Source organism: Hypomesus nipponensis, chromosome 17 (genome assembly GCF_054491055.1).
Source record: "Hypomesus nipponensis isolate SF chromosome 17, ASM5449105v1, whole genome shotgun sequence".
NCBI classification, from domain to species: Eukaryota; Metazoa; Chordata; class Actinopteri; order Osmeriformes; family Osmeridae; genus Hypomesus; species Hypomesus nipponensis.
The window spans coordinates 21,380,537-21,396,885 of record NC_140377.1 but is presented as its reverse complement, the minus strand read 5'-3'; the positions used below and the strand labels follow the sequence as shown (position 1 = coordinate 21,396,885).

Here is a 16,349-nt window from a genome sequence, read left to right as displayed (position 1 = left end):
TGTCAAGACACGCTCAAAGGGAAACAAGCTGGACTCCATAACTCGGCAATAGCAGTGTTTCTCAGAGTCAGAGGAGCATGATTCTCGACATTTCGTTTGTTGTGGTAGTAACGCACAGAACTGCTCTTTGGTTTTAAACGAAACCCATGTCAGTGACGTAATCAAGTTCTAACATGACGAAGCAGAAATGCTTGCAAAAACGAATCTTTGAATAGGTCAATGCCAGAACGTAGAACATTAGGCCGTAGTTCCGCCAAAACATAAGGCTACCCCACACCCAAAAATTGACAAAAAAGAAACATGTTTGTTGCTGTTGTTGCTTAAAGTCAGCAGTGATTGATTGAGGTTTGATGATATGTGGGAAAAAAGGGCAGAAAAAAACAGGATAACCCTAAATCTCAAATGGGGTGGTGCATGCAGTCTGTGTGGGGGATGACAGAGAGATGAGGGATGTTTTGTTTAGCCCCCTTCCTCTCAAAAACTCTCTGTGCCAAAGCCAGAGAGGGAGGTAGCCGTCAAACAAGTGGCCGCAAGATGGCAACAAGATAGATGACACCCAAGTCGAGGAGTGAGAGAGAGAGAAATGCGCACACGTGAGAGGAAATGGGAGAGGTGTGTGAGCGCGCGTGCGTGTTTGAGAAAGAGAGAGAGACACAAGAGTCTTCAGCACAAAAAAAAAAAAATGTGGACGAACGGGGCGTAAACTGCTTACCCAACAGGCACAAACTTTGCGAGCTCTCCTCTCTCACTTGCTTAGACGAAGTCCAGAGAGCTAGCTACAGTTGAACACTGGCTCCGTGGTTCCCTGCTCTGGCCCTCGTCACAGCAGGTGTGACGTGCAGACCGTTAAAGAAAAAAGGAGGCTTGTACACACGCACTCCGTCTGTGAGAGGCTAGCGAGAGCCAAGTCAAACAGGGGGAGTTATGTTTCACAGCTCAAACCGAAAGACAGGGGATGATTTGCGAAAGCCAGACTTGGCAGTGTATGTTACTGGGAGTCATGTGTGATGTATGGATCTTCCAGGTGCCAGTAGAGGGGATTTTGCGGCTGAATTCCTGGAATATGTTAGGAGGACGCTGAGGTTAGTTCCTGTGAGCGGGGTCAGAGAATTATCTCTGGAGCACTTAGTAAGAGGGGAACTGCACAATGTTACCATGGTGGAGAGAGAGAGAGAGAGAGAGAGAGAGAGAGAGAGAGAGAGAGAGAGAGAGAGAGAGAGAGAGAGAGAGAGAGAGAGAGAGAGAGAGAGAGAGAGAGAGAGAGAGAGAGAGAAGAGAGAGAAAGAGAACGTGCAAGTCCACACTGCATCTGAATACTGTTGCATTTGATGATTTGAAATCAAGAGGTGAGGGCTAAATACATCGAATACAGTCACGCCTGTCTTGTCTAAGTTAACCTCTTCTCTGCACAACATTCCTAAAAGGGTTACAGTGACAATGACCCATGTTTGAAATTCAACATGAATGGAGTTTGATGAACAATGTCGAGCACATTGTTTCACTCCTGCTGCAGATTCTACAGAGTCTGAATATATTCAATCATCCACTGAAAGAGTGTCTTATTCCAGAGGTTGTTACACGACTTCTGTGCTGTTGTGTATGAGGCCCCTGTCTTTGAGACAATATATAGCGTTATGCAAAACGAGGGCTAGTTCCCATTGGCTGGCAGGCTTATCCTTGGCTTGTGCCGATTGGTTTGCGGCCTGACATTGACAAATTGGTCTTCGTCTGATTGGATATGTGAGAGATGATGTCAGCTTGTGGTGGGCAGGGCCAATAGCATCTGGAAGGGGAGGGGTGAGGAACGAGCTGTCAATCAGCAGCCAAGCTCAAACAAAGACACTTTATTGTGTTTCATAAATAAGAACATAGAATTACACATTAACTAAATATGTTCTGGACTGTAATGTCAAACATTATAAGTGACGACTAGCACAGCTAATACATGTATATACAACAGAAACCTCTGGACCTGTTTATAATGTCAGATGTTATTATGAATTCAAAGAAAGTCATAATTTATGGCCTTAGGTTAACCATATCCCAGGCCTGGTCAGGTGAAAGCAAGTATTTAGAAATTAATATCTAGTGAGGTTATTATACTCGAATTATTTCTGTCCGTGGTAGGGCCAAACAGAACTCAATATACGTCAGTGACAGATACATTGAAATATTTACACAGTTTTATTGAGCTAGTATTTAAGTTCCATATTAATATTCCTCTGTGCATGTATGCTCCTGGGGAAGAGTAGCATGTACGCAATGTTCAGAAACTACATTTCCTTTCTCCCATTTTTCTGAATAGCAAATGATTTGCCTGTGAAATGTCAAACTTAATGTGATCTGGAAATGTAATTACAAACACTAAGTTCCAGCTGGACGTATACAATTAATTATCACATTCATGCAGACGCCATAAGGAATATGGGCCAGGTCTTTTAACAGCCGACAGCCCACATTCGAGACATTGGGACCTAGAGACCTATAGAGACCCGTGTCTCCGTGCGTTCCTGGTAACAAGCGGGTCTGTTTCCAACATAGCACCATTCCCGTCTCCTGCATCTCGTCAAGAAACGACCCAGGCTGCCAAACTCTCGTCTCTCAATCAGCGACAACCACATGCTCCTTAGGGCCTTTTTTTAACCCTCTTGCGTGCCACACGCTCCATTTCAAATAAACACGTAGCCCGTTTGGCTCACCGAAAGCACCGACATCTGCCCAAACACTGCGCGCGGGGATATAAATGATGCCCCTTTCTTAAACAAATAAACCTCTGCGCGCAATCTCAGACCACGAGCGTGCCCGATTTTCGCAAAGTGATGCGAAATTAGAGAAAAGAAACGATTTATCGTTCTTAAGCGTAAATACGGTGACAAGTCTATGAAAATATAAGGAGACGGACGAGGCGGGGAGGTTTCAATGACAATATCTTCAGACTGCAATCAAGAGAAAATGCCTCATGTGGGAAAGTAGGCCTAGGCAACAGGCACTCCAAAAATAAGGTTTATATCTTTAAAAAACCTATGTGCTTGTCTGAACTAGTTATTCAACTTTAAATATATAATACATGGTAGCCTATAATTGCTATTATTTAATGACGCGGACCATGCGTGTATGCAACATTTTAATATAAACTGAACATAGGCCTATTTCTGTAAAAAAAAGAAAATCGTAGTTACACACCTGATGTAGTAAATTGTAAGAAAATAATAAAGTCTGGTCTTGCTTTTTTTAAATTTATTAACATGCTTCAGGATTTTTTTTTCTCCTTGTGATGGAAATCTTGCGTTATTGGGAAGAGACCAATAGCGCAATACATTCAATCCACCAGTAGATAGAGCTAGAGTACAATGCTGGCTGTCTCACTTTGTAACCCTTGCGGCCTCCGCTCTTCACTTTTATCATACCCTTCTCACCCAATCTGAAGTCAAGATAGAGATAACGTTAACGTGTTTTCGGTCGAGGTATGATGAGGAGATCCAAACCTATCCATTCGAATGAGTACCTCTGGTTATCGCATGCCTTGCCATCATAACAAAGCTGTCTTCAGCCACCCACACGTTCAGTGTTTTCCCCGCAGGTTCCCTCCAAAACACAGAAACATAAACGTCCTAAATGAGTGGGCTGAAAGCATTCACCGCACACCTCCAATGTCGGGAACGGGCATGTAAACACAGGAGGTTTATGTGTTTGTGACGTGTTTCTGTACCCCGCAGTCGAATCTCACCAACACGTAGTGTTAACACCATACTGTTTTGTACCAAACACACCCAAATGTGATGCTGCGGAGTTTAAGAACACCAAGCTGTCTGGAGTCTCATTGTCACCGCGGCAGTCGCATGTAGAAAGCGTGGTTGAACAGTTGCCATGATGTTGCTAGGTGGATTGACAACCATAGTTCTATAGTGTTCATATGTGGTCAAACGGTGACTGAAGTGTATTCAAAGTTGACGATGATGCCTTCAAAGGCTTTCAATGACTGTCACATGCTTCTAAATCAAGTCATTTGAGTAGTCCAAAAAGTGGTGGGGTGTTAACTCTCTCTGATTGGCTGGCTCTGGCGGTGAGTGACAGTTGCTGGCAGTTGGGCTAGTTGCGTGGGAGTCAAGATGCCTTAGGGTCCCTTCACTGGTCACTGGTCACATTTCAAAAGACCCACAGCTTCAACAAAGGCTATCTTGCTTTCTCTTTCTGTCTCCCTTGCTCTCTCTCTCTCTCTCTCTCTCTCTCTCTCTCTCTCTCTCTCTCTCTCTCTCTCTCTCATTCCTTCTCTGGAAACAGATCTTCGTGGTGGGCTGTCCTACTGTACTGATGTTCAGCCCCTGAAGTGGGTGTGGTGTAGAGAAGGTTGAGAGACAGGGGAAGAGAGAGAGAAAGGGCGGGAAGGAGGGAGAGAGAGAGAGAGAGAGAGAGAAGAAGGGAGGGAGGGAGGGAGGGAGGGAGGGAGGGAGGGAGGGAGGGAGGGAGGGAGGGAAGGAAGGAAGGAAGGAAGGAAGGAGGGAAGGAGGGATGGAGGGAGCGAAGGAGGGAGGGAAGGAGGGAGGGAAAAATAGAGAAATACAGAGAGGGAGAAAGAGAGAAAGAGAGAAACAGAGAGAGAGAGAGAGAGAGAGAGAGAGGATGGGTGATTCCATGGTGAGTTCTCCAACTTCATTTCGGAGGAGCCATCCAATAATAACATGTTCCCGCGCCAGACCCAGCCTCCTACCAAGGAACACGGCACAGAAAAGTTCATCGAGTCCAAAAGTTGTCCAAAAGACCCCACAAGCCTACCACAATCATCCTGGTGACTGACCAGTGTGGAAAGTGCCCCTCTGAAGTGCTTTTGGCCAAAGCCATGACACAGACCACGCTACGTGAGCTATTTCCACACGTTTCCACACCAGACAACAAGCTATTCATATGTCTTTATGACGACACAGCTCCACATGTTCAGCCTAGTGCCACCAAAACACTGTCTGTAAAGAATGGATGCCCCCCTCCCCACTGAGACCGCCTTGTGTTCTCCTGATCGCTGTGGAAGCGGCTGACTGGCTCTCACTGGACACATGCTGGAATTCTTGGAACACGGCATGGTTGCCGCGGGCGATGTGGGTACTGTACCAGGAATTGACAATTAGACAACTGGCACCAAGGAATGCGACCACACTTGGTCTCAAGACTCTCTCTCTCTCTCTCTCTCTCTCTCTCTCTCTCTCTCTCTCTCTCTCTCTCTCTCTCTCTCTCTCTCTCTCTCTCTCTCTCTCTCTCTCTCTCTCTGTTCCTGTCGTCTTCTCATCCCTCCTCCCACGCGCGATCATTCCCTTTATTGAACAGGACATTTCAAAAGCCTCGTGGTCAAATTTGAAAAAGTAAAGTGAAAGGGAAGCAAGTGGCTGCACCTCAACGTGCGCCCGTGTCTCAGCCCGGAGGAGGCTGACCTCAGCGAGGGGAAGCAGCCCGTAAACAGACAGCAAGGATACACCGCGGGTCTATATGTGGGCTGCTGAGCCCAGGCCACTAACCTGACCTGTCACGCCCAGACGATCACTTAATGCGGGCGCGTGGTCGCTCGCATCGGCCTAACCCGGCCGCGACGCTAAATCAATCTACCCACCCCCCTCCCTCATCCTCAAGGGTCCGCGGGTCCTCCAGCTCTTCAGGCGCTGAGTTATGACCCGCGGGCCGAGGGCCCTTACGGCCGTCCGGCGCGCTGCCCCGCTCGCCTCGTCTCCGCTCTCGCGCCGAGCCCCACCTCTCTGGACCGAATAAATCCCAGCCGCTGGAGGGAGCCTGACAGGAAGCCCCCGTGTCGCCGTGGTTTATGGGGGAGAGGAGAGCGATCGGTGATCAAGGGTGACCGGAGGATGGAAGGGGGGGGATCGATGAGGAGGGGGGGGGGGGGAAGGGGGCGGGGGGGCGTGCGGGTGTTTGATGGCCGTCGGGGGGGATCCCCGGGGGGGGGAGGGGGGCGGGGGGGGCGGGGTGGAGGAAGGGCTCTAATTGAACTAATTGCAGTGGAGGCTATGGTGTTATGATATTAGGATGGATCGGATTTGCGTGGGGGGGCGCGTGTGCGTGCGGGGGAGGAGGGCGAGAGCTGGGGATCGATGGGGAGAGGGGAGAGGGGTGAAAGGGGGGAGAGGGGGGAGAGGGGGAGAGGGGTGAGAAGGGCGAGAGGGGAGGATGACGGCGGCTGATCTGCCGCCCGAAGGTAGAGGCGCGCGGCGAGGTCGTGTGGGAGGACGTTTGCGAGTGCGGGAACTGGAAATGGCTTTTATGGGGGGGGGGGGGGTTTCGCGCTCGAAAGCGAACCGCTCTCCAACCCTCTGGCGCATATCACTCGCGCTGACATCATCGGCGAATCGAAACGGCATTGCCAATTTCGACGGAAGATTGGATTGAACGTTTTAGCATTGAGTGTGTGTGTGTGTGTGTGGGTGTGTGTGTGTGTGTGTGGGTGTGTGTGTGGGGGCATGTGTTTGCGTTCAACTCTCACAGGCGTCACTGTGAGGGTGGGGGGCCAGAGAAGGCTTGGATAGATTTATGACTAAAATGATGTTAATTGCAGACAGCAGTGAGAACTCGGACCTGGATCTTCTCTCTGCAGTCAGATCTCCCTTTTATGAAACCATTAGGCTCCGGGAACCACCCAGCAGAACGGCCAGCCATCCATTCACGTCTCCCCTGAAAAAATAATACACATTCAGGACGACCAGAGATCCGCACGACGCAGAGTCGTGTTTTTTCCCCGCTAATCAAGACCCTCGTCGGCTTACGATAAATCTCTCCCTCCTGACGTCCGCTGTAAATAAATCCAACGGGCCTGCGCGCTCTGTCGCCATGTTTGATTTCCATGCGGCGTGCGGAAAGTGGAACCAGTCGTACATCACCCCGGCGATCCGCCCGCCCCTCCCTCTTCCACCACCCTGGGCAGAGACGAGGCCACTGATTGGCTCTAATGTTTACCACATGGCCCCCGGTGCCTCTTTCCCACCAGAAGGGCCTGGCGGAAGGAGCCTTCTCAGATCTGTGGTGGGGGGGGGGTGCCGGGCGCGGAGAACCCAACCACCCTGGCACGTAAACAAAAAACACGCTCTGGGAATTCTGTTGATGAACATTGGGGCCGAGAGAATGTTTGGTCTGTGTGTTTTGGTTGGATGGCGGGCCGTGGGAGGGTTGAATTGAAGAGGAGACAGTCGGGTAGAGATGGTGTGTTCTGGTGAGTGGCTGTGTGTGTGTCTGCGAGTGTGTGTGTGTCTGTGAGTGTGTGTGTGTCTGTGAGTGTGTGTGTGTCTGTGAGTGTGTGTGTGTCTGTGAGTGTGTGTTTGTGTGTCTGAGAGTGTGTGGTTGTCTTTATATGGCCTATTTGTTCCAGCCTCTATTTAGAATCCCTTAGTCAGGAATATAGAAATAAACCGCCACCTCGCTTTTGCCCTCCCTCCCTCCCTCCCTCCCTCCCTCCCTCCCTCCCTCCCTCCCTCCCTCCCTCCCTCCCTCCCTCCCTCCCTCCCTCCCTCCCTCCCTCCCTCCCTCCCTCCCTCCCTCCCTCCCTCCCTCCCTCCCTCCCTCCCTCCCTCCCTCCCTCCCTGTCTCTATCTCCCTCCCACCCTTGCTCACTCCACCTCTTTCTCCTCTCCTTCCCCCCCGCCCCAACCCTTCTATTCATTCCCTTTCCACAGTGCAGAAGGCCGTCAGGTGGTCAGCCCCCGGGTCACAGTTAACCTGGAAGTGCTTTGATTGGTCCAGAGGTCAGTCCGTGGGCCTCTGGCCTGCCCCGCCCCATCCGTCACTGTCAGGGCTACTATTACTGCCGTCATCATCAAAGTCAGCGCGTGAATTACTGCACATGCAGACAGGGCCTGGCGATCTGCTCCCTGTTGTGACCCCCAACCCACAGACAGAGAAAAGAGGGGAGAGGCCCTGCGATGACGTCACGAAGCCAGGGGCTGTTCTGAGGGCGGGGGTGGGGGGGTGGGGGGGGGCCCTGTGACAACAAGCTCAGACCCTCATGGGGTCCCACCTAATGCAGAGTCTGAATCATTAACATGGGTTTTTGCGCGTTAATGCCCGCAATGCAGTGAAGAAAACGACATGACAACCATCATGTTTTATGTAACTGGCCCCTCTAACAGTACAACTGGCCCCAGATTGCCCCCCCCCCCCCAGGTTGAAATGGTCCACTGCATGATGCAACAATAACAGTTCAGGAGAGCGTGCGATTGGCTGCCGGAGAGCTGGGGACTCTGGAGGGGCTGTGATTGGCTGAGAGAAGGAAGGACAGGGAGATTGACAGGCAGGGATTTGGTTTGGTGAGTGGTGTCTGAACAGCAAAAGCAGCAGTGATTTCCTTGTGGGAAGCTTGAGTGTGTGTGCTTCCCGTCCGAACAGCGACCCCACTCCCTTCCAGGGCTGGCTGAGGCGTGTGTGTGTGTGTGTGTGTGTGTGTGTGTGTGTCCTTCACAGTCTAGACACCAGGCCTTGTGGAAACGCAGTTTCATCTTATTTATACAAAGGTGTGCTTCATTTAACTTGCCTATAAACCGTCGCACCAAAAGAGACGACCCTAAATCTTGGGTCCAAGCCTCTGTCTCAGCATGATGAATCACTGCAGGCAGTTGGGGCAGAGGGAACCGTTCACCGGCCAGGGTGGGTCTACAGGCTGCAGGCCAGGGAAGGACAGCTTTTTCCCGGCCCTCGATTCTTAGTTGTGGCCAGCTCTCAGCTCTCAGCTCCTTCACAACACTATTGTTTCCCAGCTGCGGATGGAGGCTGCATATTCATGAGGCAGGGACAAAACGGCGGCCGGCGGGAGGGCGGGGGGGGCGAGGGGGGGGGGGGGCCGAGGAGGAGCGAGGGGTACACTTTGCACGGCGGGGGGGAAGACGGAGAGACGGAGTGTGGCAGCGCTCTCTAAACATTAGCCTTCAACCTGTCTGTCAAGCACAGGGCTGTAGAACTCAGACACAGCAGGGAGACACACACACACACACCCCTCTCTCTCTCTCTCTCTCTCTCTCTCTCTTTCTCTCTCTCGCCCTTTCTCTCTTTCTATTTCTCTTTCTCTCTTTCTCTCTCTCTCTCTCTCTCTCTCTCTCTCTCTCTCTCAGGGACCACATAAACACACATCCAAACACCTAATTAAAATCCCAACCCGACTCAGTTCTATATTTGATTCGCAATCACAGACCCAAACTGGAGCCACTTGTCTCGGCCAGCGAGCGTGGTAGATCCACTGTGTGGCTCAGTCACAAGCTCTGTTCATCAGAGGTAATCATTTACAGACGTCTCCGTGGGCTGCTAGGGCCTGGGGGGCAAAGGTCAGCCTGCTGCCTCCGTCTGGTCAATCAAAACCCACTCAACGGCACAGTCCGCACCCCCCCCCCTCACCCACACACACACGCTAGTCTTAGCACCATTTACAACATGAATCTGTAAGGCAGAAAAACAACATCTTCTTTTCTCTTTCTCTTCACGTGTGTGTCTGTGTATGATGAAGCCTTCGTTTTTCAATTATCTCTGGGGGCAAAGGGGCCTTGGTTTCAATTTCACTGCAGAGAGGAGGGGGGAGGCGAAGTAACCTTATCGCCATTGGATAAACACGGCTGTTACCTTGGAAACCTCGTCTCTGTCCTCCGTAACACGGCTGTAACATGGCTGTAACATGGCTGTAACACGGCTGTAACACGGCTGTAACATGGCAGCAACATGGCTGTAACACGGCTGTAACACGGCTGTAACATGGCTGTAACACGGCAGCAACATAGCTATAACATGGCTGTAACACGGCTGTAACACGGCTGTAACACGGCTGCAACACAGCTGTAACATGGCTGCAACACGGCTGTAACACGGCTGCAACACGGCTGTAACACGGCTGTAACACGGCTGTAACACAAGCAAACATTTGCAGTGGTGTGTATGAGGGCTGAGTCTATGGGCGTGAGTGAAGCCTTCCATGATACCGCTTGTAAAAGGGGCAGCGCAAACAAAATTCGATTTTGATTTGTTTATAAAGCGGCAATGAAGTACGTTGTGTCATGGTAACGGCCTGTCTGCAGGGTTGGAGACGGCTGTGGGAGTTGTGTGAAGGGTCTCGAAGACCACCAGCGCTGGGGCGGTTGTGGAGGAGTATCGAGAGACTCGGAGCCCAAGAGACACGAGGGCCCGAAGACAGAACAATGGACATCGATGCCGCATCAATATCCCTCCCTTTTTCCAGCGTCACAAGCACTTAAGTGTGAAAGATATGCAGCGGATGGATCGATAGGTGATTCCCCCAAGAGGCCAGGGCTGTGTCTGAAGCGCGGTGGGGAAGATGATCGTTCCGTTCAAGTAGCTCCATCAGGCTAAGACTGGGCTCTAAGCAGGGGCGCGCCGTTTAGCTTCTGTTGCACACTAACACGCGTGTGGAGGCACACTCACGCGTGTGGCGGCCGGCCGAACAGAGCTTGTCGCTCCAGTCTTCCTGTGGCCGTCACGTAACCGACGTTTGAGAAAGGAGACGTCAGATGACGTTGTTGTTCGGGGCTCCTGTGTGACATCATGGCTGTTATGAAGACTGAAGCACACCTACAGAAACTCAAACCGTTTGGAAAACGTTGACGACGTGAAATCATGAGTGTTGCGTGGTGTCATTTTTACTTTACCCTATATGGTCCAGAAAGGAAGGACCTGAGCTCTTTCAAAACATACACACACACACATACACACACATACACTCATACACACACACACACACACACACACACACACACACACACACACACAGCACGCATACAGCATCGTACACCTGTTGTACATTGTTATAAAAGTCAACGTTTTATCATTGTATTTTCTGCCAAACTTGCACACAATTGCAATGACTGAGGTTTTCAAATGAATTCAGGGACAGCGTGTTTGTTGAGAACAGACACTGCAAAAAGTGAATGCAACCAAACTTAGTGACACAACTCTCATTCCGTAGAAGGGAGTGATTTTATTTTGCTGCCCAAAGGCAATTTTTTAATCTCTCATCTTTTTAAATCATGTGCACTCCAGTGAAATGTACCCCTCGTGTGTTCCATAAAATTCAGTCTAAAACAGTCTAGTGAGACACAATCACACGCATTCAGTTTTAAGAAACCTTGATGTCTAAGTAGGACTACCGAAACGAATACTGTTCAACCACATGCCACGGTTATCTGTAGGTTGCTTTACCCGGGTGCCTTTCTCAGAATTGACGGGGCTGTTGGGGCACCGAACAGTGTATTGACCAGCATGCTGAAGGGGTGGCCAGTGTTTCAGCGCGGAAAGGAGATAATGGGAGGAAGATGAGAAGGAAAACAATAGCTAAACGCATTCTCGACCTCGAATTTGAAGAAGAGGAGGTGGAAGACGCAAAATATGAAGACTTTGACATAACGACATCTCACAGTCAGCCGCTATGTGTACGTAAACGTTTTACGCTTGTTTGAAGTCGGGTTGTTACAGCTGCCCATTCGGTAAGGGCGACTGTTTTGTCGCTCACGATTTATGTCGCTAATTATCCTGTCTGTCTTTACAGCACAGGCTACCGAAGAGAAGAAAGCACACACACCCGTTAAAAGCGAACGGAGAGGAGAGTGCACCGTGCAACACCGCTCTGCAAAAGTTGAACGCAAGGGTTTGGCTCCACTATTATGAAATATATTTTAGTAGGCTAACAAAGTTTGGTCTTTTGTCTGTGTCGGGTGATGGGTATACGTCTGTGATTGTGGCAGACCGGGCGCAATAGCTCAAGATCATAAATTCTGCTTGTAAGTTAGTGATGTTAAACACACCTCCTCAATACTTGGTTCTCGACTTGTTTGCCAGACGGCTGGGTTGATTGCCTCGAGATCATTCACCTTACAGGCGATTTGTCACAATGGCGCAGCTGAGAGGCATGAGGTGGGCAGCCATTGATATGAAAGTGATGGAGAGAGAGATGAGTCATTTGGCAATAATAGATTAACAAGGAAATGTATTTAAATGTAATTGTACACGGAAAAAACAGCGTTGCAGAGCGACTATAAACATGTTGCACGTCCGAGACAAGCTGCTGATTAGTATATTAAGGGTAAGCTACAATGCAATACAAGAGAAGAAGCTAATCTCACATTTTCCATTGGCTTCTTTCCCTGACCCAGCGCACGGGCGCGAGATTGAAGTGTTGCACTAAATTAGGCATGTCAGGACTTAAGTCTACAACCAAGTCATTTTCAGTGACGCTGTCCATGGGCGTGCGTTTTCAGCCACACAGTTAAGAAGATAGTCACGGTCTGTGTTCAGTGGTTTGTGTTACTCTGGCAGTGTCAGGCAGCTGGTGACGACTTGTGTTTCCCCACAGGCTCCAGAGCCAGACAGCCCTGCAGGGGAACTCATCGACCATGGCGACTTAATAACAGAGGTACACAGGTGGATGCTGTGTGTGTGTGTGTGTGTGACCTGGGTCTGTGTGGGTCTTTATCCGTGTATATCTCCCAGGGGCTCGGAGGGCTCCAGTCTCGCTCCAGAGCCGAGCTGGTCGCCATGGTGCTGAGCATGCAGAGGGAGATGGACAGTTTGAGGGAGCAGGTGCGGTGTCTCACAGGTGAGCGAGCGCCGAAGTCCTGCGATGACGTTTGATGACAGTTTTCAAACGCCGGGCGCTCATGTACCCGGTATTTCCTTTCCTTTTAAGAGTGTTTGACACTGTGTGTCCTTCCTTCCTTCTTTCCTTCCCTACTTCCTTCCTTCCCTAAACACCCAGCTGTCTTCTCTTCCTCGTTGAAAACATGGCTGCCCATACACATAAGAAATCAAGTAAAAAGCCATTTGACCAGTGAATAAAAATGTGCCCATTAACTAGCCAATTAGTTACGAGATCCTTTTCCCGCCTCACTAGACTCATGGACTCTGCACCTTGAACTGTAAACACAGCTACGTTGACTGGAAAACCTTGTCTTCCCCCAGCTTGTGGTAAACTAGCCCGGAACCTGGAAGCCCTGATTGAGAGGACAGAGTCCTGGTCTGCCGCGGACAGAAGAACTTCATCTCCCAGCATGCCTGAGGTGCTGGTGCGGAGCGCCATGACCCCCGCGATGCTGACGCCTCCAGGGGGGGTCCTGAACGGCCGCTGGGCCAAGCTGGAGGCCCCCCAAAACGGACACCAGCCCCAGGAGCCCCAGGAGCATGGGGCCGGGCCCCCCCTTTACCAAGAGGTGGATAACCTTAAACCTGTCAGCTGTTTCAGTTGATTCTAGTATTTTGAGAATTTGAGGTTGAATTCAAACTCAATCTGGTGTAAGACTGTTGTAAAAGTTATTAGTAACGGAAGTGTTGGCTGTCTGGAATTATTTGTCCATTGTGTTTTTTTGATTTGTATCTGTAATGTCAGTATCATTTTCCTGTATTTCTGCTGCTGAAACATTCGCCTGGGAATTAATAGAGAGTTAACTTATCTTAACACTTTTCTACTGCTCGTCAGTGTAAATACCGAGGATCTAGTCATGGTGTAAACTCACTAGCTCTAGCCCTCAGCCCAAACCTGTTCTTACAGAAGATAAATCATTTTAGCATCTTGCTATCAGAAACCTTTACTTAGTAGGTTCAATGTTACTGTTCCTCACCTGATCTGTTCCTGAGTTTATCCATAACCCTCCGACCTGGTTCTCCTGTCTGTGTTTCCAGTCTGGTTCTCCTGTTTGTGTCTCCTGTCTGGTTGTCCTGTCTGGTTGTCCTGTCTGGTTCTCCTGTCTGTGTCTCCTGTCTGGTTCTCCAGTCTGTGTCTCCTGGTTCCTCTTGTCTGGTTCTCCTGTCTGACCTGGTTCTCCGGTGTGTCCTGGTTCTCCAGTTCATCACGACAGAGCTCCTGGAACGCTGCAACACGGGCACCACGGCCCAGAAGCTGACCAATGACCTCCTGAGGGGTCTGTACGAGAGGGACTGCCTGGCCTCACACTCCATCTCTGGGATCGTCAACAACAAGAGGGGCCTGCCCAAACCAGCGCTGCCTGCAGACCAGATCCAGGCCATCCTCAGTAAGACCTGCTTGTTACCATAACAATGTAGTAACTGATATTGGTTATTCTCAGTGAGATCTGCTTGTTACCGTAACAATGTAGGAACTGATACTGGTTATTCTCAGCGGTAGCTGCTTATCATCACGTATGATACCATAACAGTGTAGTAACTGCTGCCCATGTCGGTGAGTAAGGACGCCTGTATGTCCTGTCTCCGTAGGGGCGGTGCAGCACTACTTCCCAGGAAAGACCGACTCCGAGATCAAGGGCTACATCCGCCAGAAGCTCCAGAACGAGGCCAAGCGCCTTCGCAAGAAGCCCCACCTGGCGGTGAAGGCCGAGCCCGGGGAGGAGGAGGGCCCGGGCGCCCACACATAGACCCTCAGGGCCTGGCCTCGGCCCGCACGCCTTCCCTCCCGTCACCTTCCATCCAGGGGGCCTGGGCCCCAGTCGCCGCCCGTCCAGGCTGAAGGGCCACCGAGGCTGGGAAACCGCCGGGAGAGGAGCCGCAATGGAGCCGCCCCCGATCCGTCGTAGTTGTAGCCCCGCCCCTGTTTCCGGGCCGCTTCAGGAAGGGCGTGCGGGCGGGGGGGGGGGGGGGGGAGTTCATGTTGACATGTTGAAATGCTTTCAAAACACTTTAGGTGTGGTCGGCTTAGCCGGAGTTGATGAGGTTTTTCGTCGTTTATGTGGATCTGATTGATTGTCACTGTGGCTAAAGGTAGGCTCCTTCAAGTAGGGTGCGCTCAGAGTGTTTGAACACGCTGCGCTGTGGTGAGAGGAGGGGTGGAAGTGTGGACATCCTGATGAGGACTAGTTAGTTTAGCCTTCTCTGTCTCCAGGCCTCTCTGGCCGTAGCCAGCTGTAGTTACCCTAGACTGTCCTAGATGGCAGTGAGTTGTTACCAAGGTTACCAGCTGTCCAGAAAACAACCCCTATAGACTTGGTTAGACGTGGATCAGGATGATAAGACCAACAGTATCAGATATCGGAAAATATGGGCGATGGACATATTCCGTTAGCTTTTGACAAAGTGCCAAAAGCTTATTCCACAGCCTTATAACGTTGTTGACCCTGTGTCTTAGTCAGGTGTTTACAGAGGTGAATGACAGGCCTGGGAAGGTGTAGGGTTGTTGATGGACAGGGGGGGGGGGGGTTCGTCTGGTGTGAATGTTGTTTCTGTTGAGGAAGCAGTCGTGGCCTTCTGTAGAGAAGCAAAGGAACGGTGAATAAACTCCCTGGTGGCTCACCTGCGCCGCACTGCCCTCTCACGCCGACTGACAGTATTGTCTGTGACCAGTAGCCTTAGCTCTGAACTGTTGTACCACGTCGCTGAAAATCAAATAAAAAGAAATCTCCTTTTTTTTTCCAAAGCGCCTCACGGCCGTCTCTTCTCTCCCGTCTCCTCGTCTCTCTCTTCCGTTGTTCGCTGGCTGCGTTGGGTGTCGAAGCGCTCGCCACGCAGCCGAACGCAGCCCGCATCCGGCTGTCTGCAGCGGGGCACGCCCACCAGCCCCGGGTTGAACAGTTGTTGTTCCTGGGGGCCAAGCTTTCACTCACCATCTGTACACTCCCCCGTGTGTGTGTGTGTGTGTGGGGGGGGGGGGGGGGGGGCAGACAGACCGGGGAACAAAGGATGCTGGGAAGGGAAAGCGTGGGAACTGCATGTGCTGTGTGATCAATATGAGCCTGCTATCGCACTCATCCCAGAAGCACTCACACACACACGCACACTTACACACACTCACACACACTCACTCACACAGGCAACCTGCAAACCTACTCAATCACTATCCGTGTTGCATGAGGCTAATCCATTTAGGTGTCAATAAAGCAGTAGATAAGAATGTGTGGATGGCTCTTATTGGCCGGATTTGAAACTGGGGACAGTCTCAGTCTCCTGGACGACCAGATATCACCCCCCCCCCCCTCAACCCCTCCACTTCCTGCTCCAAAACCCCCACTGTGCGGAAACCAACCTTCTGTTGTGAGCATCTTCACCTGTTTTACAACGTCGACATGACTTTCGAGGGAAATGACAGTGGAAATCTTCACAGTCCTCCCTACTTAGATGAATATTTATTATGATAATTTGATTGTCTGTGGGCGCTCTATATCAAGGACCGTTTATTAGGGAGAAATACAAGGAATATGGATTCAGGGCAGAAACTTTTATCCCGCTGTAAGTCTCTAATACTGAGGCTAGCCCAAGTTGAGGGAATATCAGACAGGATTTCGATGTTAATTTGACCCGCAGCGTCTCCCAGCATGCCTCTGTGTGTGTCCCAGGTCAGAGTCAGCAGGGAAGGAGACACAGATTAGAGGGATATTAGACCTGAATGGAACATCTTCTCCCCCCACAGTGCC

General features: G+C 50.7%; 1 protein-coding gene across 3 annotated transcripts; it reads left to right on the top strand.

The window, feature by feature from the left end:
- Positions 1-11,067: 11,067 nt before the first annotated feature.
- On the top strand, positions 11,068-15,355 carry LOC146254022 (BEN domain-containing protein 6-like). 3 transcript variants are annotated; one of them, XM_084676626.1, is made up of 7 exons: positions 11,068-11,408; positions 11,525-11,623; positions 12,329-12,388; positions 12,466-12,571; positions 12,934-13,181; positions 13,814-14,000; positions 14,203-15,355. In XM_084676626.1, exons 1-7 carry the CDS (start codon positions 11,292-11,294, stop codon positions 14,358-14,360), a joined length of 975 nt encoding a protein of 324 aa, XP_084532752.1. In that variant the 5' UTR covers positions 11,068-11,291; the 3' UTR covers positions 14,361-15,355. The 3 variants fall into 3 exon arrangements, with proteins under 3 accessions (XP_084532752.1, XP_084532754.1, XP_084532753.1); XM_084676628.1 differs by lacking the exons at positions 11,068-11,408; positions 11,525-11,623 and adding an exon at positions 11,696-11,756; XM_084676627.1 differs by lacking the exons at positions 11,068-11,408; positions 11,525-11,623 and adding an exon at positions 11,915-12,058.
- The last annotated feature ends 994 nt before the right edge of the window (positions 15,356-16,349 follow it).